General features: G+C 39.6%; 1 protein-coding gene across 1 annotated transcript; it reads left to right on the top strand.

Annotated features, from left to right (window-relative positions):
- The first annotated feature begins 299 nt into the window (after positions 1-299).
- On the top strand, positions 300-13,255 carry tmem59l (transmembrane protein 59-like). The gene is made up of 8 exons (XM_034146684.1): positions 300-642; positions 1,933-2,038; positions 3,026-3,120; positions 3,387-3,539; positions 9,347-9,452; positions 10,176-10,290; positions 11,080-11,197; positions 11,601-13,255. Exons 1-8 carry the CDS (start codon positions 478-480, stop codon positions 11,760-11,762), a joined length of 1,020 nt encoding a protein of 339 aa, XP_034002575.1. The 5' UTR covers positions 300-477; the 3' UTR covers positions 11,763-13,255.
- The last annotated feature ends 10,847 nt before the right edge of the window (positions 13,256-24,102 follow it).

Genomic DNA, 24,102 nt, shown 5'->3' on the forward strand with positions numbered 1-24,102 from the left:
CAAAATCAATAAACACATACAATATAGTTTGAACAGTTATTTGCTAATCTATCCTCATCTCTTATGTGTTGCCACACTTCCAGCAGGATCTCTACATTAAACCTATAATTATCACATTGATTATGTATGAACTGTCGATACTCCAACAAACGCTCCATCTGTCAGCTCTGTGCTGGACATCTGCTCCTTTTCTACTATCTGACACATTTTATGAATGTCATCACTGCCACATTGTGCACTGCAGTGAAGGCAGCGCTGCAGGTTGTGTGTGTGTGTGTGTATGTTTGGGGGGCGTCGTGTGTGATGATGATGATGCGTGTGACGCCACGAGCAGAGGCAGATCCTTGGAGCAGACAAGCACCGGGCTGAGGCAGCAAAGCATCCGCACCAGCAGCGCCACAAAGGGAGTTCAGTGCTGGTTGTTGTACCTCTTCTTCTCTCCACTCCTCCTCCTCCTCTTCCTCTCCAGGGTTACAGATGCTCCGGCTCGGCGGAAAGATGTGCGGCTTCTCCGCCCTGCTCTCGGTGCTTCTCGCCGGGATCGCTGCGGCGTCTTCGGATCTGTTTGACAACCAACTGGGCGACATCAATTACTGCAAAAAGCAATGCCAGCTCACCATCAAAAACAAAAGCCCAGCTAAAGTAAGTTATTCCTTCCTCTTGTGCTGCTGTACTGTCGGCTGTCTCTGCAGGAAGCGCATTACCAGCAGCGAGAGAGATGCATCCTGCTGTCCGACGATTCAGCGCCAGACATACTGACGAATAGGCTACAAAATATTTAGCATCGGGAAAAAAAAAACGATGTTTACATCTGAAAATATAGGCTAAAAGAAATGCGTTTATGTCCGTGCGTAATGAGATGTTTTGGGTTTTTTCGCTGCATCCTCTTGGACGCGACGGCGCACAATTAGGCCGAAAGATGGTTGCAGCTCGTTTTCTTTCTGCACCTTACAGTGTCGTCCAAGAAGTGAACTGCACACAGTCAGCTGTACTTGCTTTAAACTGCGCCAATAACTGATCATTCCTTTATCCGCTATTAAGATCAAGCAGGGCATTTCTACTGCAGGGTGGAGGAGGGTCAGTGAGACTGTTATGAAGCATGAAGCAATCCTTTATTCTCAGTATACACAGCATCTTAGAAGAGGCCGGACTAGACCCCATGCAGGACGGTACATAATGGCTGTGAATTTCACCAGGAGTTTCTGTGGTTTAGAGCATTGCCTAGATGTCCAGGGTCGGATGTTTTTCCTCCCACCACCTCCTCCTCCTCCTCCTCCTCCTCCTCCTCCTCCTCCTCCTCCTCCTCCTCCTCATCCTCCTCCGCTGCCTTCAGGTGTGGTTCAGGCATCCTGCAGGGCAGAGCTGCAAGGCAGATCAGAGTGTACTGCTTTAAAGATTGTGATTAAAGAAGCATATTTCGATTTGAAAACCTAGGCTACATACTGCGCAGTAGCTAAAGAAAGGTTGAATATGAAGTGCATCCAAACAATAAGGCACCGTTTTATGGTTTGAGATAAACACCCCTCTGTGAATAAATAGGGACACGCTGTGATGAAGATGACAAGCACAAGGCTGTAATAAATCCTTCATGGTCGCGGTCAGGGAATCTCTTTGTCTCGTCTGTCCCGAGAGAGGTCACCAGGGGGCGCTGTTTCCTTATCTAAAACCATAATTAATGCATTGTAAAAAGTACAATAATGTGCATTTTCCAAAATAACCACCTCATATTACTGCATTTGTTTCCTACAACAGGCACATTGTGAACAGTTGTATCAACTGTTTGTGACAGGCTGTAATTTAAAAGCTGCAACGTGTCATTAGGAGATGCCATAACCCATCATGTTTTCTAACAAACCTATCTTGAGTTTATCCAAGAGTGCCTGAGACATCTCTAATTTTGCATCTCCCTCTCTGCTTTCTGTCCGCTGGTAGGACTCCATAATGAACGCCTGTCACCGCGGCTGTCGCCTCTACTCCATCTGCCAGTTCGTCAATGGCAACGCCGGCTTCAACACCAGCAGGGAGGAGTGTCAGGGAGGTGAGTCAGTGTCAGTCTGTCTGCCTGTCAGTCTGTCTGTCTCCCTGTCTGTCTGCATGACATGCTGAGCAGGGCCAGCGCCAAAAGTGTACGCTGCTGAGGCCTCAATACTTAAATGAATGGCAGCGGACTGAATCCACCTAAAATTAAATCTAAATATTTTTTTACCAAATAACTCCATTTAAAAACTGCAACAACATTATAGGGTTGACTGTTCATGCTTTCATAAAATAAAACATCTTCAGTAATGTTGATATGATGACTTAGTGGTAAAGATAAATAAAAACATTTGAACTTCACTTTTCTGCAATCCGCCCTTTGAACCAGGAAAAAGACAACAGTTATGGCATATTACAATATCCAAAATGACAGACAATATTTGTTCTTATATCACAATATTGATATAATATCCATATATTGATTAAATGTAGCCATGTGATTCACTTAAACATACGTTTGGTTTGTGCAACACACAGTAATGTGAAGGTTAAACGGTATATTCATGCTGTTTCTACTGAAATAGTTTCTTAAGACCTTGAACGAGTGAGTCCTTTTGACAAGGACTCGTTTGACCTAAAAATGTAAATGTTGCACTGTCTCCTAAAAGCTGGCGACTCAGTGGGTGTTTTTCTGGGTGTTTGAGGCTCCTTCGCTCGGTTTGAACCTCTATTGGAAATCAATGATGTGATTTGCCGTCCAGACAGCCAATGCCCCGTTGCTCCCTGTTTCAATCACGGCAACGTGGAGTGATTCATCTCCACGGAGGCCAACAGATAAATCTCACTTGCATCTTTATCTTTCTTCCCACATATGAAGCCAGTACCTGTTATTATGTTCCTTTTATCTTTTAGTAAACTCACTGTAGTGCTCTATGCCAACTCTGTTTGCATTTGTGCACTCCTTCTTCTTCTCTTACTTCTTTTACCATCATGCTTCTTATTTTCATGCTTCATAACAATCCCTTCACCTCCCTGCCTCTCTCTCCAGCCTGTCAGGAGGCGTACGTGAAGCAGCTGGAGCAGGAGGCCTGCTGCACCGGCTGCGCCAGCCAACCCTCTGAACCTGAGCTCAAGAGGAGAAGGGTGAGAAACGCTGAACACTGTAACACTGCAAACGAGCAATGAGAGCCAAAGTGACAGGATATCTGAGTGGTAAAATCACTAAGATCACAAACGTGTGTAAACGGCACACACACAGTCAATACTGCTCGTAAAGAGTGTGTTTAGGAGGTGTATTTTGTACAATGTAACATTAAGCTGTCTTTGGCTCTTTTCTGCTGTAGCAATGTAAATGTCCCCTCTGTGGGACGAATAAAGGTATTCTGATTCTGATTCTCTCTCCTCTGCAGCTCAGGGCCATGACTCTTCGCCCTAAATCCCTCTCTGTGATGGAGGCCGTGTCCGGTTGGTGCAACGACATCGTCAGCTCCGCCCAGAGCTTCATCTCCTCCACCTGGACTTTCTACCTGCAGGCTGATGACGGCAAGGTTGTGGTTTTCCAGGTAAGACCTAAACTAAGTGTTTATCCAGAACAGGCCTTTGCATTGTAGGGCTCTAGGAGTATATTGTTCCTGTTTCACAGAAAGCATTTGACCTTTGACCTGTCCATTTTAGTTTATAGATAAATGGTTACAGTTATGTTCTGCAAAATGGTCACGAAATGCACATATTCTGCCCTCTATTGCCAATTTATAAACCTGATGGTGTTCTCAATTAAACCCAGCTCATACTCATTTTCAAATGTTCAACTATTTTATTTGTTATTGATAACAAAATATATATATATATAATTGCAGTGATCAGTAAAGGTTCCTGTGGCTGAACTGATAAAGAAAGACAACGTCCACTTACATTGACCCATATATATCAAATCTCATCAGAGAACAATTGCAATAAACACACACACAATGCATAAAGTAACACTGTAATGTAATCAGCATGTGGTTTTGTTTTCACAGTTTGATTATGTTTCAACAATCATAACTTGTTCAACGTTTTTTATTCAATTGTATCTGTACTAAGTGCATATTGTGTCCTACTTCTTCTTAATATCTATGCTGAGAACAGAGTTGGATATTTAAGTGCTTTGCTTTAAAAGACCCAGACAAATAAACACTAAAATCTCCATGAATCCCATGAGTCATGATGGCGGAAAATTATAAGATTGATAACTAAAAGGCTTTTTCATACCATGTGTTTTTGACGGGAGGTTAAAAGCAAGCGAGTAAACCTTTATAGATTATTAGATGAGCTGCTTCCTGTTAAGATAGTGAAATACATCCTCTAACCGTACGATGCTGCAGAGCTTGGGTCTCTGCCAGAACGACTCACAGCCCACTTTAGAGTCGGTGCATCTGTGAAGGTTGACTGAGTAAGGGCACACAGCGGGGTGGGGACAAGGTGGTTAGATTTACAGAGCTGCAAACTGTTTTTCAGCACTTTAATTGTTTATAAATGTCCTTTTAAATTATGTCTCTCCCTTTAGCTCCATGCATATTTTATAAGCGGCAGGGCTTACTGTGGTGAACCCGCCTCAGGACAGAAACTCACTGCAAGATTTAGAAGAGTGGACTGCGCTAAAGGATTAAGTTTAAGTTGTGACAAATACATATTCCAACTTTTTATGAGGAATTTTAAAAGATTAAGTTGACCGATTCACTGCTCATGATTACCCCCACAAAAGAGGTTATTTTTCGGCACTGTTGGCAAGACTTTTTGTTAAATAACTCTGTGTTTTATGGAAGATTTTCGCTGATTAAGCACTTTCCTGCAGATCTGGATCCAGATGTACACCAGAAAAATCGTATTATTAGAAAAAGCAAACTTAGAGGTTTTTGCAGCCGTGGCTACTTGATTAATTGCTAAGATCAATGGCGTAAAGCACCTATACATTAAAGCTATAACAGGATTTGGTCTGTCTAACCACCAGACTACTCAACCATATCCTCCAAAAACGGGTCAGAAACCTGCTTCCCTGTCAGGGGTTTTCCCCATTTGTGACTTTGATCGCATTTTTAGCTACATAATTAAAGGGCTAAAAGGGAAATGACAGTATTTATGCACCGTAACCCATACAGAAGGGCTACTGTGTAACAGAGGAGTCTTTTTATATGCTTAAATTCACTATTAGGTATAAGAAACGATGGGCTCCGCCTCACATAGAGATGCAGCAGCCACAGAAAATCACCAACATTTCTTTTGGACGTGGTGATGGATGTTTGCTCTTTGTGGAAGTGACATGCCGGCTGAAGCGGAGAGAGAAGCCGGGCTCCACGGGGCTGTGGGAAGAATACCAGGCCTGTGTTTAGTGGTCAGCTGGCAGACCGCCACAGAGTTGACGGATTGACTCTCCGAGTGTTGAAATAACAGAAAAAGTCCAGCTAAATTGAGGGACAGCAGAGGGGGGGAAGCAACCCAACGCTGTCTGTCATATAAATGATGTGTATGTCCATAAAGCACCTTCTTTATAGATCCATCTGTGCGCCCATGTGTGTGTTTGTGTGACCTCAAGTTGTGAGAATGACTGGTTGTGTGCATCACAAACAAACATTAGTGGCAGCAGTGTGTTCAGATCGTGAGGGTGGAAGAAGTTGCTTTTAGGTCACAGCTGGGGTTGTCCCCCAGTGACGGAAAAAAGTAAAGGAAACTTGTCATTTTGTGAAGCATTGGTAAAACACAGCCCTTTACCTCATTCAGTCATTCCCTTTTCAGCACCCTGGTGTTATTTTTGACAAATCAGACCTTGAAAGTGCGACAAAAGTGAGTTAATGAAAGACTTCCTCTGACTGAGCTCCTGTTCTGTCAAGGAGCACGCCTGCACAAAGTGAACTCTGGGTGAGGCTGTAAACCTGACTCTGACTCATGATGCTACACTGTAAAGGAAGTCAGTTCTCAGCTTAGTTTACACTAATGGTGACATAAGCATGCACTTTACATACAGTATGTAAAGCACATTCATGATTTATGGTGTTATGGTTCATCTTTGACCACCTTAGTTTCTATTGTTCTCAGATACAATACCATTGGTTTCAAAGGGGCAACATCATTGTCTGAAAAGTCAATGAGAAAAGGACCCTATATCTCACTTGATTTATTACTTCAGTAAACATTTTGCTAATACGTTTATGGTCTCAGACACTAGTTTCAAGTATTCTCCAGTCCAGCATAATATTTATTTTGTAAATTATTTTCCCATTAACAGTAAAATAAACAAACAAAATGCTTTGTGCTTTAAGGCGGGACAACCTTGTGATTGGCAAGTCGCTGCCACATCATTGTTCCGTGTTTGGTTCTAATAATAGATCATCTTGTCAAAATGTAGTCACTTCTGGCTAACAAAAATTGAAACAGCCGAAATAACAACGGTAGTCCAAAACCTCACATCACGGTGACTACTTCCCCTTCTTTTATAAAGTATTCAGTATGGTTCCTACTGAAGACAGGTATACTTATTCATTTTTTAAATAGGGCTAAACAGGTGGGCAGTATAGTTTTTACAACAACATCAGTCAAACATGAGTAAAAAGTGCATTGGATAACAGCAATTACTTTAGTTAACTGTTTGGCGGAAGGTATACGTTTTTTGGGATTCGCCTATGATAAGCTACAGAGCCCATGGTTTTCTAAATGAAGCAAGATCAGGATTTTCATACTCAATTCTTGTTATAAAGATCAATACATTTTTCAGTTGTTTTGGTCTAGATGCGTTGCCAATAAGAGAAATACAGAATATAGCCGGACTTGTCTTTTAATCCTGAGGTTTTTGTCCCTCTAAACCCTTTTTATAAGTGTTTGTTTTATTATCATTTCAACATAAAGTATTTTCTGTCTCCTATTCCACGTTCCACACCTCCAGAAAAATAAAAAGTGGTCTTAATTGTCGACATGGGAGAGCTGTAATCAAAGTTCATTTAGGGTCTCCTAATTAAGGGCCATCATTTTGACACCATTAGTCCAACTTGAAGTCCAATTAACTTTATATATTTCCCCAAGGTTTCTTTATTTGATGATTCATTTGCTTAATGCACAGCTCGATGGGGCCTCGGAGAGACGGTGTTTATAATTGTGATTAAGAGTCAGTCAAAGTTGTTTTGCATTACACGTTGATATTCACTTCACCCTCGCACAGATTCTTTCAACAGATTGAAAGTCAACAAAATAAGAGAAGTGAGATTTAGTGAAATTGTATCTGCAACTCTATTCTTTCCTTGTTTCCTTGTTTCCTTATTTATTTCATGCTTCCTTCCTTTCTCTCTTCCTTCCTTTCTTCCTTTAAGCCGGAGCACCTTTTACATCCCCCCCTCTCTCTCCTAATGTATGACAGATGCAGATCAGGCTCTGCTCGTTGTGATGGTTAGATCCCTTCAGTCTGCAGCCAATGAGAATCAGCCGCTCAAACCCTTCACACTGCTGCTGCATCTGGTTTCAATGCACTCTGTCAAAAAAACGTTGTTTGCTCGGGGTAATAAACCCGGTTGTGAAACAGCTATTTCAACAGAGGAGGTTTAAAGGATTGAAAGTGTTTTGGGAAACAAACCAACCAGTCATGTCTCTACGGCCGACTACAGTGTGTTGTTTTGTTTTTCTGAACCATTGACTATAATCGTTCAGAAGAAAGCAGATCAATCATATCCTAAGTAATGTAATGAAAATGCAGATTTCACTTCTGAGGTTCACATGACAGCGCAAGACACAGCAAGAGGTTTTGAAGTTCATTGATCCACTTACTGCAGAATCGATAAATACCGGGATCTTGACGCTACTGCAGTGGGATTTACTGTACTCCTCTTAAGATGCCCTTGTGTGTGTACAGTATGTGTGTGTGTGTGTGTGTTTGTTGCTGAGGCTAGCAGTAGTATTGTTTGAGCCGACTGCAGCTGCTCTTCTAGTGGAGGAAGGGTCAGCAGTGGGGAACCAAAATCCTCTTTTAATGAGTTCTCCAGGGGGAACCAGAAACACTGCGCACATAATGAAACTCACAACGGAACAAATACTGTCAGCAGGCTCTGCGTTTCGGTTAAACAGTTGTTTTAAAACGCCAATTTTCAAACTGCTGTCCCAGTTCAAGGGTTTTACTTAAAGTAGTTTGGGTGTGTGAGAAAGAAACAACGAGGGACTCCCGGACATATTAAGCAGGCAACAATAAAAGATGATGATCATGAGTTTAAAGTCAGTTAGATTTAGTTATGCAACAAATTAAATTCTCATCCTTATCATTAAAGGTAGGGTAGGTAAGTTTGAGAAACCGGCTCGAGATCGCTAGAATTTGAAAATACACAACCGGAGAAAATCTGCCACTTCCTTACAGAGCCCCTCCTCCAACACACACGAACGCGCACATGACCAATGAGGGCACGAGATCAGTTTGTGCACAGATGGAAGGCTGACAGGCAGGTAGGCCATCCAGTTATTTTAGCCGGGCCGGCTAAAATGATTGGTCGTGCTTTTTACAGTACTACGGCTTCCACAGATGACATTTTTTTATGGATTTATTGTCAAAGCACTTAAGATATTCATTGCTATCGGGATGTTAAGAGCATTCCATGGAATATAACAAAAAGTGTATCTCGAGCCGGTTTCTCAAGTTTGAGAAACCGGCTCGAGATACACTTTTTGCTACCTTTAATCATTTCACTAGTGTTCAGATTCATTCGGCATGTTGAACAAAGGAGTATAAATTCCTTTTAGCTGATGTTAAAAGCTTTCAACCGAAATGTATTTCAATAACTTGGCTGCCTCACAATCATCTTTTATGCTTCAAGATGAGAAACGTCTAACTTTGTTGCACTTAAGTATCAAGTTTTGATGTTAATAATCCTAATAGAAAATTAAAAGACTATACGCTTGGTGTAACATTTAAATCAATACCACTACTGAATATCAGATGTTTTAAACTGTCATCAATGTCAATCTCTCAGTAAGAAAATACTGTTTTTTAAAATGAATATGTTGTTAAATAAATAGTGTTGACCTTATTGGAAATAGGGTTTGCTCTATAATTACCATACAGACATGAAGAAAAACAATTCAAAATATTCATACGTTTTTCTAAATGTCTCACTTTTCTTTTTTTCCTTACTTCAGTGTCTAGCTAATTTTGGAAGTGTAAACGTATAACTTTGCCTCTCCTCTGGTCTTATAGTAAATAAGTTCAGTCCAGCTTTAGCAGCTATTCTTAGTAAGTGCTCCTCTTGTGGTCTGACCTCACAGTGTCAGACAGACCATTTCCTGTCAATTGTGCTGTTGACTTACTTTGGTATAATTGCTGCCTTGATTGCTGAGTGTCTCTGTTGTTTATTTTCCTCCTCAGAGCCAGCCAGACATGGAGTACTCTCTGCCCGAGCTGCAGGCTCCTCGATCCAACGTGGCCGACAAGCCCTGGCCTCAGGTCCACTCCCACACCCAGAGACCCCACGGTGAGAGAATACACAGGGTGGGGAGGGTCAATAAAACATTTGTTCTTTTACAGTTACTAGTTACCTGTAAAAGATGTAATCAGTATCAAAACATAAAAGCAATCCTGATTACTTCCTGTTTTTAATTACCTCAATATCCTCAAAGACACTCAAACTACTATCCTACAGAACAGTACTGCTTACAACGATTAAACAAAATCTACAAATTATGCTCTTTTTACGTTTTTTTGTAACATTGTAATCCTACTAGGAATCCTATTTTTTAAAGAAAATGTAACACCTGGTCTTAGGGGTTTTCTGTTTCTGTCTTTTCATGTCATTGTGTATTTTGGTTTGTTTTTGTCATTGCTATTACTGTAGTGGTCTTTTTATGTTATTATCATTATTGTTTTGTCATTGTTTTGTATTTCTTTTGTATATAGCACCTGCATTTGCACTCTGTATTTTCTCTGTTATGTGTGGGAAAAACCAATAAATAAAGTGTTAAAAGAAATACAAAAATAATGTAACACAAATCTGATTACTTTTTGTTTAAGGTAACTGTAAGGATATACAGTTTGTTTTTTGGTATCCTAATGAAGAAGTCCCGTTACATGTAATCGGTTTCTACCCTAGCCTCTACGTACCCACATCACACTCGTACCCATATAAAGCAGCAAATGCACGTTTTTGCAATATTCCTCAGATGTTTTTTCAAATGTTTTATTATGAATTGTATTGCAGGTGCGAGGGGACATGGGGAGAGGGGAGCATCTAAAGCAGGAGGCAAAGTGAAGCACCCGGTGCAGCACGCAGACGACCCCACAGCGGAGCACGACTTCCTGGGCTGCATGTCGAGGTGAGCTGGGTTACCCTGCTGAGGAATAAAGAACCAAGTTATGCTTTTTTCCCATAAAATATACTTCATACTATTATACATTATGTATTTATTTCAACAAGGACCATGCATACAAATACATTAATCTCAGAAAAGAAGATATGAATTATGCCAGATTATAGCTAATAGCTCATTTCTATCTGCAATCCTCAGGCAGGTACATAACAATCAACAAACACTAACAACATTGCATAATCTCTATCACACAAATCATTTTAAAACATGATTTAAGTACAGGTCAATAAGATAATACATAGTACAGTTAAAATAGAATATTACAATACAGTTCAAATTGAAAAACTCAGATTACAGTGTAATTAATGTTGGCATGACTGGTTGCTTAATATCAATTTGTTTGCACCACAAAACAATTGACAATTGATTCATTAAGAAACCAAAGTATCTTGGTCTGATTTCCAGTTTTTTGTCAGCAGGAAAATCATCTTTCAGAGACTTAAAGTTTATTTTATTTTCATTATTGTACGATGTAATTCTTTTAATTAATCTACTATTGCATTATCTTGCGGTGGTTCTGTAACCTTGACAATAACAAATGTCGACATGATGGATTGCAGTTAGGTATTGCAGATTATATAACTATAATTTGCAGTGCCAACATTTCCTATAAAGTGTGTTTTCAACAAGACAATTTACATTTGTTAATGTTTAGTTCTCTCTGTATTTCTGTCCATCTTCAATCTCACCCCCTAACTCCTGTCTCTTTTCATGTCCTACTCTTTCGTTCTGCAGACGTTCAGGCCTTCCACGGTGGATTCTAGCGGCCTGTCTCTTCCTGTCCATCATGGTCATGCTGTGGCTCAGCTGTGCCAGCCTCGTCACCGCACCAGAGCAGCACATCAAGACGCAGGTACGCAGAGAAAAGTACCCAACCAATGTATACTCATGTACTTCTGAGGGAAGCAATGACTTCACTAGTTTAAAGTAGGCTCAACAAAGCTTACTTAAAGTGTCTTAACACTTCTCAGACCTTGTTGTGAGGTTCTAATAAACATCTGCTTAGCTTATAGCATATTACCTTGAAGAATAAACCGTGCATTAGGAAGGAGGCTCACCTTTGCTAGTTTATGTTACTCTTAATCTGAGGAGGATGCCGTTAATGTTTACATCTGGTGTTGTCAACGCCTCTCGAGTAGATGCACGGTTCCTAGCACTCTAAATAGGAAAGTAAAAACACAGTGGTGTGAAGTATTGTAGGTGAACTTGCTGCCTGTTTCTCACTCTTACAACTTCTTTATTGGTTGTCTTTTCAGCTTAGTATCAACGGAGATAAAGAGTTCCTTGATAACGCCCAGAAAGTCAACCCCTACCACCTGAGTCCTATGATCGCTGTCACCCTGAAACAATCGGAGGAGAGCCAGGAGGCGGGGCCGCTGCCGGTGAAAATCGACCTCAACGAAATGTGCGTTTTCTGAGGGTAACCATATATAAAATCAAGAGTGAAACAAACACATCACGGGACTCTAAACAGTCACCAGAGTTTTTAAAAACATATTTGTAAGAGCATGGCACCCTCCCGGCGTTTAAAATCATGATACTGAAACATCTTGCTCAGTCTTGTTGGTCTGATAATATTTTTATTTTCTTGTACAGCCCAGATTATTCCAAATCCATCCTCAGATTATCTTCAATGCTCAGCCGGCTCATTGCTTATTAATAAATCAGAGCTCTTGTCTCAGAACAGTGAGGAATTAGTACAGTTTTCAAATAATTGTTCATGTTTACAGTAGACAGAGAAGACAAACACTGGGATTTAGTTTAGAGTTCATTTTGCCTCGTTCTCGCAGAGAGTTTGGATTAGTTAATGGGTTGTCATCGAAATAGAAATGAGAAAGACGAAAGAAAGATTGATAAAAGATGGACTATTTCTTTGAGAGTGCTCCAGGAAATATTCTAAATAAAAAATGTTCTCCCTCACAACATAACTACATTTGCAGGTGAGCTCTGATCAAGTTCAGAGAAACAAAGGCATACTTACTACAACAACTAAAACAGTGTTTTCTGATAATTTATCCAAACACTAACACACAGAGGAATACTTCTAGGGGGGGGGGGGGTGTTTACAATTACAGTACACATACTAAGAATTTAACCTGGATTAAAAACTGGACGCTCTGTCTGAGAATGAGCAAAATAAACACTTTATTTATTTTTTAATGTATTTATTCAGAATCATCCACCTGAGTTTTCTGTTAACAGTGTTTTTGAAGTGCCATGTACAGTTCATTATTCATAAAAATGTACCTGACCTGTAAGATACCTAGCTGGAGGAGGGGGATTGCACCTATTACTGTATTATTATTATTATTACTCTCATATTATCGCTCTTATATCACTTGGAGAGTTCTTAGCTGTTCTATGTGCTTTCTAATAGCTGACTATTTTGTATGTCCTAGGAGCACACACTGAAGGATACCCTCTGTAACAATGTGTAATGCAAAGCTTTTAACATAGACCGTTGTTATTGACAGAGTCGCACAGTCTTAGAGAAGATTTTCTGTTTCCCTCTCAGTGCTTTTGATGTCCTGTAACGCTTTCTTTTCATCCAGGCTATGGAGACAATAAACCGTGCATGCAAGTGACGCTTCGATAGTTTAGCTTAACCGCCCGCCATGCCAGTGTGGCACGACTCTACTGTAGACTTGTGATTTTATTGTGTTACTATTTACTGTAAACATTGATTAGGATGTGTAATCATGAATGACAATTTCAAGATTTACAGGAAGGACTCTTAATTAAAAAGCCATTTAATCGATATCTGTGCTGGTTCAAACTGACAGTAGGATATATATCACCAGGAGTATGATATGAATCTCAAACTGTATTGTTTCCTTTTTACTGGTCTGTTTATTTTCAATGAAATGAAACTTACAACATGATGAAATAAAGTGTTTTCATTGTAAATAAATTACAGGCTTGAGTGTTTTTTGTATGTACAGTAAAAGGAAGAATAAATGCAAAAGTATACTTACTAGGGTTGACGGGTATATAAGTATAACAATAAGTTAAGTAATAATACCATGTATATTTGTTTTAGAAAAATTGCACTCATCACCGGCTTGAGTTTCAAAACAGGATACATGTATTTAATTATTATCCTTGCAAGAATGGAAGTAGTCATCACATACAGATCATATGGTACAACTAGTTCCTGAACAGTGTTCTTCACATGCTGATATACAAGAGAGGGAGTTACACAGTCACAAGATGGAGGAATACCGGTTCAATGCAGTATTCAATGCTTTGTTCAGATTACCTTAGACCCACGTCAGAAATGATCATGCTTGTCATATGTCCATCTTCATAGAGGCTGAATCATCATGATAATTGTTGTCACATAGTTTATCATGTGCCTAAAACAGTGTGTCATGGTTCTCTTACTAGGTAATCATACATCTTGCGATATACACTGATATACTGTACACTTGGGCCTTCGTTATCATGTGCATCTCTGTCCTTGAAAAAGTACATTCAGTATTTTCCCTAACAATTTCTTTATGTGGCTTTATATTCACAGTGAATGATAATTGATCATTTTCATAGGAGTTTATTTAAAGCTCACATTTGATTTTATTCAGGAGTTCATTTTTACAAGCACTGGTAATGCTTACATGTAGGCTTACATGCTTACGTTATGTAATATTATATATAACATGCTATTTTTTTTTGTGCATGTTTAATTCTTGATTATTCAATCTGAGAAACACCCCGCAAAATCCTGAAAAATAAAGAGAAAGTAAACAAATGTAGACTGCAGAATAGCAGGATGAATAGTACAATTAATACTGAAGAATTTCATTGACAATATTTCTAAAAACTCATAAATAAATGCTCATTCTAAAAGCATTGTCTTTTTTAGAGATTGTGAACGCTAGCTGCAGGTAAATCAAGTCTTTGCACCGCAACGTAGACATATTCACATATTTAACATAATACATATTTTTGGCTAAATATTGTACTCAGTCGAGTTTATTTAAAAAATCTAATTGTAACATTTTGACCTGTTTTGAAATCTATCATTAAAATCCTACTGACCTATGGTAATTGTCCTCCTCTACAGTCTACAACACTATGACAATATAATCCTGAATGTGTAATAATTGTTTCTGTCCATTTGGTGGCAGCAAAGCTTCAGAGTTTTTTAAAACATCAAAACAAGTTATTTGTGCCTTGTTTTGACTTTAAGTGATACAATCAATAGTCATACAGGTTTAAGCATCAGAGGAGTGTCTTTACATTTATTTACAATACCATTTAATGACAGAGATAGAAGATGAGATGGCCAGAGATGAAAGACATTGTTGGTCTCTTTATTGTCGCATGGCCTTTTCTTCTTAATACAGATCAACTTACACAAGAAGCTGAGGTTGGCATAATACTCAAGAGAAAATAATGGGTGACATTTACTCCACAAAATACATTAAGTTAGTTTCTGACTGGATGACAAATGGTCACATCAGAAAACATATGTAACTAAAGTACTACACTTACATGTGTCGGCATATCAATTATCGGATAAAATCATAACCTAAAGTTTGTCATTCAAAATCTCTGCATCTAAAGTGTTGACATTTGATCAACTACACACGCACTGCACACATTTTGGTATTTGTATGATCTATTCACAATATGAATAGCTGATTTGTACTCACTGAGAAGAATAGATTACATTAAAACATAGTACAATGCCAGGAGATATTTAAAATAAATCGAAATGATAGCAGTACACTTGACATTGCTCTGTCTGCACTAACCTGTAAGAATCAAAAATAGGAAACAGGTTAATTGCTTAATAGGTTTACAACTACAACAAATTTGCTTAGGTGTATAATCATGTAGGAATAAAAACAATAATAGGAATTAAGTTGTTAAAAAGGAGCAAATAAGGAACTATTTTAAAAGCTATTTAAAAAAATATTATACATTTTATAATATAAAGAAAGAAAATCAATAAAAAGTTAACAAGAAATATACAACGTACAAGAATAAGAACATGACAATTTACTTAGAAAATAAAATATAGATAGATAGATAGATAGATGGATAGATGGATAGATGGATAGATGGATAGATGGATAGATGGATAGATGGATGGATGGATGGATGGATGGATGGATGGATGGATGGATGGATAGATAGATGGATAGATGGATAGATGGATAGATGGATAGATGGATAGATGGATAGATGGATGGATAGATAGATAGATAGATAGATAGATAGATAGATTTATAAGAATTCAAAGTGGCAGAGCTGTTAAAAAGAGGTGGCTTTGAACAGAAATGTGCCAGATTTACATAACATATAACATGTCAAATCAAGCATTGTAGCTTAAAGGTGGGGTAGGTAAGTTTGAGAAACCGGCTCGAGATACACTTTTTGTTATATTCCATGGAATGCTCTTAACATCCCGATAGCAATGAATATCTTAAGTGCTTTGACAAAAAATCCATAAAATAAAATGTCATCTGTGGAAGTCGTAATACTGTAAAAAGCACGACCAATCATTTTAGCCGGCCCGGCTAAAATAACTGGATGGCCTACCTGCCTGTCAGCTTTCCATCTGTGCACAAACTTATCTCGTGCCCTCATTGGTCATGTGCGCGTTCGTGTGTGTTGGAGGAGGGGCTCTGTAAGAAAGTGGCAGATTTGTTCCGGCTGTGTATTTTCAAATTCTAGCGCACTCGAGCTGGTTTCTCCAAAATTACCTACCCTACCTTTAATTTAAGACGCTTCTTCTAAATCAAGATTCACTCAGTTCAGTACTTTTTTTTACTTTGGCTCCTCTGCCATTGCCTCACAAGCACACCAGATACCATGAATACATAATGAAAGCCAAACCAGGAACAACACAACAGAGCTTCCAGTGCATGTGTCCAATTAGCCTAACATGCTGGCTGGCTGTGTGAACGACAGACAGACAGAAGGAAATATCAAAACAGGCCTCCTTGTTGTCAGCTGTGACACATAATCAAAGGAGAGAAGCTTCCCTACAAGAGGGTGTTACATTACCCTCTGATGTTTTGGCAGGAGTTGTTTTGTTTAAAGTGTGGTGCTGCTGGTCACCATACACACTGCAGGTCTTTGAAGGCAGCACTGACACTCCTCATTAACACTGGAGTGTGTGTCAACAGGTGACGGTAATTAGTACAAGACTTCAGTGGAGTGAAAGGAATCAGTTTAGAAGTTTAGACAAACTTTTTTTAGAGCCTTTTTGTTTTCTTAGGTCAATCCCTCAAGCTGCTGTGTGGGCAGAGGGTGCACAGTTGTGTCTTAGACTCTTTTCCACACAGCACACATGAGGTGCATGCTGGATCAGCGCTCTGATTTGTCTGCCATACATTCAGACACTTTAGGTAAAGAGAGAAAAATTGCCCACTGTAGAGCCACTTCAGTAACTTGACCAGGCCTGGCCTTCGCTCTGTGTGCAGTGGATGAGTTTGGCAGCAAGTGGGCTCCCATTGATAACAAACTGGAGAGAGAAAAAGGTGGGGGGTCTCTTTGTGTTGGTGTGTAACTGATATAGCTAAAAATAGGTCCCATATTTGTGTGTGGAGGCGGAGAGTAAGAATAGGAACGGATTGTACTTTTCACACTGACATGTTGACTCATTTAATGCAAATAGACCCCTGTTTTCTTTCCCTTTCTCCGTCCCCCACAATCAGTATTTCTCTGTTGACACAGGGATAAACTCAGATTTGATAGTCGTGCAGCCTCAGGCTTTGGACAACACACACACACACGTCACTTGCACTTTAAACGCAGTGTGTGTGGACCACCATCAAGCAAATCTGGGTTTAATACTTTGCAGCCCCCTGTGCTGGCTTGAGTAAGTCATTTGCACAAAGATGGTGTTTTGTACTTCCTGACATAAGACAGTGGCTCCAAACAGGGCCTTAACAAACATTCTATGTCAATATTGAGTTATTGAACCTTAATTTTCCAAGCACAAACACGCTCTCTTTTAAATTTGTTTGGCTATAGCCTCCAAAAGATTTGACTTTTTAGTTTCAACTCTTTCAACTCCATAAGTGTGGTGGCTGACAGGGGCAAATGGCCTTATACACTTAGGCTACATTAGGAAAAACATACTGCACTTTCAAAAACTATGCAAATACCTGTTTCGTCAAGTTGGTAAATGTTATTGAAATGCTGTGTATGTGTTGTCAAGTTGGTATAGATGTTTTTTCGTTTGCATGTGTTTTGGCACATTTGAGTTTTTAAATTTGCATCGATTTTTAAATCCTAATGTAAGGGGTTTGGGGCGTTGTAGCACGCTTGCCCCTATCGGCCACCGTAGAAGGTAGGAAAAACACATACAAAAAAATGCTGAGGAAAAAACCAACATCTCTGAGGAGTTTTTCCTCCTCATAATGGCCTCTCCTTCCCCTCACTACTCGCTGCTCATCTTCATGCACAAACATTACAAAAGAAAATAGTTGTTGCATCTTTCATCTAATCAACCCCAAGTCATTGTAAATTCAAAATGCCTCATTCAGCAGCAGGGGGCCTAAACACAGCACAACCACCAACAAGGACCCCTGCCACTGGTGCTGTCACTCCTCTAATCACCCACAGGGGGCGCTACGGATCCAGGTTTGAGCGCTGGTGGCCCCATTATTACAATTTAATGGTTTATGTGAGTGAGGAAGAAATGTTCCTCTCTTTCTCTCTCTCCCTCCCAGCAGAAAGCTGCGTGCTGCTCTTATCTGGCCAGACCTGCTGCAGGAGCCAACCTGCAGTGCATTAAACAAGCCACCACCACCACGACACACACACACACACACACACACACACACACACACACACACACACACACACACACACACACACACAAATGCATATAAACAGATACACGCAGAGCAGCGTGTGTGCGTGTGACTTGCTGTGGAGATGAACAGAATAATGAGAAAGGAGCGACAGTCAGAGACAGTTAAAGGAAGGAGAGGGAGAGTTCATCAGGAGGATGGATTGGTCCATTGTAGTGTATATTTGTGAATAATTCATCTCTGAGATTACTTAGGAAATGATGAAAATGTAATGCATATTTGCTCTGCATAACCTGTGCAAGAAAGTGACCTGAAGATAGGGAGTTAAATAATGAAACGAGAGTAATGGTCTTAACGGGGTTGTGTTAATTTGCCTTTAACAATTGTAATATTAAAGAGCCAGAGATTTAACAGTAGCCTATTTGTCTATGTTGGTGTTATTGGTTGTTCCTTAATTTGGGAAATCCTGTAATTAAAATCTTAAATGCTGGAATTGCTAGTAGATCCGGGTTTTTTTGTACTTGTTTCTTTGTGCACATTGACACATTAGAGAGGTAGCTGTGCATGAAACCTGTCAACTTTGCAGCCATCTGAGTCATGCCAACTGTGTGTGACAAGTGTCAAAATGAATGTGATTCTTTGTCAGTTTCCAAAGTAGAAAGTTTTGTGTGTTTTTGGCAGGAAGAATGCACACACACACACACACACACACACACACACACACACACACACACACACACACACACACACACACACACACACACACACACACACACACACACACACACACACACACACACACACACACACACACACACACACACACACACACACACACACCATGTCTGCGTGCCAGCTTTAAATTCGCACATTCTCTCACACACACAGAGGGACACATACACCACTCGAGCGGACCTGGTTGGAGCACTAACTTTATTTCACCACGACATCTGTCATAAACCCCCGCTGCGTCTAAAACAAAGATTCAATCAGAGCTTTAACATGTCAAATCACAATTCCGAGCACATTTTTTTTGTCTCTCGGTCTTTGTACAAACGTTGCAGCCACGCACGTACACATGGGAAGACAGACATGTACATACAGCACGGATGCTACCCGGACTATTAAACTCCAAGCTGCCCGACACGCCACTCTCTCCAAACTAGGCGCACAGGCATGAGCGGAGGGTTTCAAGTTGCCCTCTCTGTGAATTGATTCTACTATGAGCCTACACGAATCTCTGCTCTCAGAGGCAGGGGTGAGCGGTACAAAACAGCGTATCAAAAACGTCTCAAAACCTTACTAAATGTCACACAAGTAGAATTAAGTATGTCGAACCATTACTGTGATTGTGTGTATTATGCCACAAGAAAAGGACAGCTTGTTTTGCGAAGGATTTGTGGTATCTCCCAGATTCCGCCACCCCCGTGCCGTGAAATGGAACATTCCACAATTTATTCCAGGGAAAGACTGACAGTTTTTTGGGTCATGAAGCAGCTGTTCAAGTCAGCGGCCTGTCCCCCCTCCGCTGGAATAAGAAATTAGTCCATTTTAAAGTAAATAACTAAAGCCTCTGGCCGATAAGAAGGAATTATAGAATGGTGTGCAGGCTCAATTTGACGGAGAGAGAGACCCCAAAACAGTTAAATCCAATAAATATGATTTTACCCCTCCTCCTCCGTCAAATTATTAAACACATAGAGTTACACCAAGTTATTATCAACACAAGGGAAGATGGGAGGTTGTATACCATAAGCAACTTACTCGCATTATTGAAAAATTACATTTGCATGGCTGCGTGGTGGAAAATGCACACATAATGAGGTGAAATACATTTTTGGTGCTTGAATACATTTGTAGGCCTCTGAAGGTCATGCAGAACATCGTCTATGTGAGGTTTGATTACTAATCGTCAAATTGATAATTGATCATGATAATACGTTTTTTCTCATATTACTGTCATTGCGGGCTGTCAGTTATGACTCCACTGAGTTGGAGTTTGACAAAAATGTTATATACGTAAAGAGTGCATGACAGAGATTTGTATTCCTAAGATCTTTCACATTTAAAGATTCCAGTATTTTAAGCAATGGTTTGCATTGCAATTTCAGCTGTTGTCTGCAGAAAATGCATATTCTACGTCTTCTAATATCCTACCCATCTTGTCTAAAATTATTTTATTTTCGGTATTCTGACTTCTTTACACAGCATTAATACATTTGTTGAACAAATCTGTTTGCCATGTTTGAGTGAGTCACTGATCTTTATGACCTTTTATAGCAGTTGCTAAGAAAGAATGCCACTGTAATTAATTATTCTGGCTTTAAAACAAATGCCATCTAACACCTTGAGTATATTAGCTAAAACTGTTAACGGGCTGCATTAGTTAAGTAGGTGATTAGCTAAGTAGCATTCAGGTATTGGGCCAACATATAATTAAGCTTCATGAAGCATGGTAAATGCTGTATAATATAGGCAATTTGTATCCTGAGTAGTTGTTTGCATTTCTGTATGTCATTTAATTTGTTACGTCCTCCTAATTTCCAGCACAGTTGAACTAATTAATTCTGAATATGGTTCATAAAGTTTACTTTGAGACTTAAGATATAGTAGACTATAGATCTGGTGTACAGAAATTGAATAGTTACTACAGAGAAACAGGGCGATTCCAGATGGACAGAGTTGGTTGATGTGCAGCGGGCGCACGTAGGAAATCACGTTCTGAATGACTACGAGGGAAAGTCAAAAATCTAAAGTTTCAACCTTGAACACCTTGCTGTAAGTATTATTTCTTACTTGAAAAGTCATAAGAACCTCACCCCCCTTTTTACCCATCAACAATTTGAAAGCTGGACATATATATTTTCAATAAGCAATGTTGTCTTATTAAAGTTGGTATTTGCAAAATACAGCTAAATGCGTTTTAAAGAAACTGGTTTTGCTAACAATGGCGGATCAGCTAACATTGTAAGAACTTGCATTTAACCCAATATTTGGAGCAGTGCATAGCTATTATATATAGCACAAGACTGCAGTATGGGGGTCCAGTGCCTTGCTCATGGCAGTACATAGGCCTACATCGTCTTTTCCGGGACTTGAACCGGTTCTCCGGTTCACCAGCCAAGTCCTTCAAAATCAATATAACGCTGCTGGCCTGTGATGAAAAAAGATACATGCTAGATGTTAATGTACATTACATTGCATTGCAATCGCATTTCAATAGCAAGCGTCTTGAATAGTTTAAGCAGCCAGGCAGTCCAGGAGTGCTTATGTTATGATGAACATAATCGTTTATTATATAACTCACTTCCATCCATTGCATGATGTGATTATAGTACAATACATTAGCTTACATTTTATTAAGGTAATGCTGTTATCCAAGATACAAAATCAGAACAGCAAGGAACATGCACAATCGATTCAAAAAGGAAAAAATCATTGTGTGCTGGTGCATTAGTTTCAAATGAGCTAAAACCCTTTTAAGTATTACTAGTGTTACTGTAGGTTTGTTAGCCAAGGTGCAGGCGAACAATGCAGCAATTAAGCTAGCTTTACTTTAGGCCGAACACCGCCCCTTAGCTGCAATATCACCACATACAATGACTGAAGTGAGCTTTTGCTTGAATATATATACATATAAAACATGTGTTCACTTTATAATGTTCTCATATTTGTCACAAAGCTTTGATAACTTGCACTGAATCGGAAAGGATGTTGTTCTATGAAAATACCCTGTGAATAACAAGGTTAGAGAATAGTGCGCCATAGTGGACTTACATAGCCATAATTATATATCTGTAGAATAATACGTTGTGAACTAAAGTGGTTTGGTCTGAGGCATTTTACTCCAGGGCTGACAATTATTCCCACTCTGGCCCCACTGATTGTGTTTTATCAATCATGAAGACCTATTCTTTAAAAACTGTGTGCTGCTGGAGGAACTGTGTAGCAAAGAAAAATGTAAAGTAATTTGTAATCTCTGCACAATAAACCCACATTTGTTTATGATAGGCTCTCATATGTTACTGTAACTGAAGTAGATGCTGTGTTCACATCTTCATATTTCCGGACTTAACCACTTTATCATACAGGGGAAATAAAATGTTGAAATAGAGTGATATTGCATAGGCTTTATATTCTTCAAAGACAAGATATACAACATTTAAATAACACCATCAATAACAATGACTTTAATGTAATAAATGAACAGATGGTATATGATGTCCATGTGGTTTATCTGCATATCTAAAGAAAATATAAATTGCCTTAGTAGCATCCACATCTGTTGTGTGTGATACATGTTAGACCTTGAAATCAACCCCACCCAACCACTCACCAATGAAATCAGATTTATTTTTTGCTTACACAAAATCTTTGCAAGACACAAAATTCTTGTCGTAAAGACATTTGTGACACAAACTTAATTGTACACAGCTTAATAATATGAAGGGCCCTGGTGCTATTAACTGGATTGGATTTACACCAACCCCCATTATTTTTCTCACTTATTCCTCATCATCTTGCCATTTTTAATGTCATTCATTTTTTCATTAATTCCTCCATTTCATCATCTCATCCACCTGATCCATTTTTCTCTCTATCTCCCCTCCCTCAACCTCCTTGCCACTCTCCATCTGTTGGCCTTCCTCCATCTCTTCCTCCACCCCCTCCTCCTGTCTGCCCAAAGTCACCAGTCATCCACCAGCATGCGCTCCTCCTCTGGTCATAATGGAGATCATATGTTGAAGCCAGCTCTGAAACCCAACACGGGACGTCCACATCAAATAAAACCTGCTGTCAGCAGCGGGGCCTGGCTCTGCCAAGGGAAGTGAAACCATATCTGTGTCGGCCTCACCAACACGCTGTAAAATGGAAACCCAAAAGACTCGGAGACAGACAGACCACACCTCTCTGGGAGACATTCCATTCCCCCCATGCAAAACTACAGTTTTCGGTCACATATTAGTTGGGGTGTGCTCAGACCTCGAAGTGAAGTTTGCAGAAACAAAGACTTGCAACTGTCGATCATTCAGAAAAGAGTGAGATGCAAACCAGTCTTACTGGTGATTTAAGCAACTAAATGAAGATTCAACGTGTGTAAACTTAAAAATGTTAACACCATCTTTGCAGTTCCGTCATCACTGTGGCATGCTCATAGTCATCGGATACTCTTGTTTATTGCTTTACCTTTCTTGCCTGAATACATGGATTGTCTGTACTGCACACTAAGTATTGTTGCTGATCCTTGTGCGCTTAGTTGTCTTGTGGAACATACTCATCTTTTGCCAATGAACAAAACATCCCTGATTTGAAATTGGCAACACCAAACATGGATAACTTAAACTTGGAGCATCGCTTGACTCTTAAACTGCAGTACACTGTGAAAAGAATGTGAATACAGGGGCTGATTTACATCCTTGATTTGGACATGATGATTGATTGATATATTCAAGTTCATAGAGACTCCACTGGTCTGCATAAAATAGTAGAATAGGTCCCCCCAGAAAGAAACCATCAAGCATCTTGACTCTCTGACCTCAGAAAAGTCTGTGTGGTCACATCTATACAAGAAAGAGGATGAATATATTCAGAACTTAAAAACGTTCACTAAAACCCAGAGGTGGGGACTCGAGTCACATGACTTGACTCGAGTCAGACTCGAGTCGCATATTTTTTTACTTGAGACTTGCTTGACTAACATTGATAAAAGACTTGACTTGACTTTGACTTGGTATTCATGACTTGAGACTTGACTTAAGCTTGAGACAGATGACTTGAAAGGACTTGTCTGTTTAAAATTAAATATTTGCGTTTGTTTTTGTAGTGAGATATTACGTTTAGTTTTTTCGAAAAACGTGATTGGGTGATTATAGCGCCATGCGCGCAAACCTGGCAACCCACTAGACGGCAGGAGTGTCAGTTAACATGGCAGCGGCTAGCGTTACTCCAAAAATAGTGAAGTTTGGATTCAAGGATTATGTTGTCG

The sequence above is a fragment of the Trematomus bernacchii genome, unplaced genomic scaffold (assembly GCF_902827165.1).
Source record: "Trematomus bernacchii unplaced genomic scaffold, fTreBer1.1, whole genome shotgun sequence".
NCBI lineage: Eukaryota > Metazoa > Chordata > Actinopteri > Perciformes > Nototheniidae > Trematomus > Trematomus bernacchii.

Coding starts and splice junctions, on each gene's coding strand:
- tmem59l (XM_034146684.1), top strand. CDS start 478: ATGCTCCGGCTCGGCGGAAAGATGTGCGGCTTCTCCGCCCTGCTCTCG. Junction 643..1,932: donor AAAACAAAAGCCCAGCTAAA/GTAAGTTATTCC, acceptor GTCCGCTGGTAG/GACTCCATAATGAACGCCTG. Junction 3,121..3,386: donor CTGAGCTCAAGAGGAGAAGG/GTGAGAAACGCT, acceptor TCTCCTCTGCAG/CTCAGGGCCATGACTCTTCG.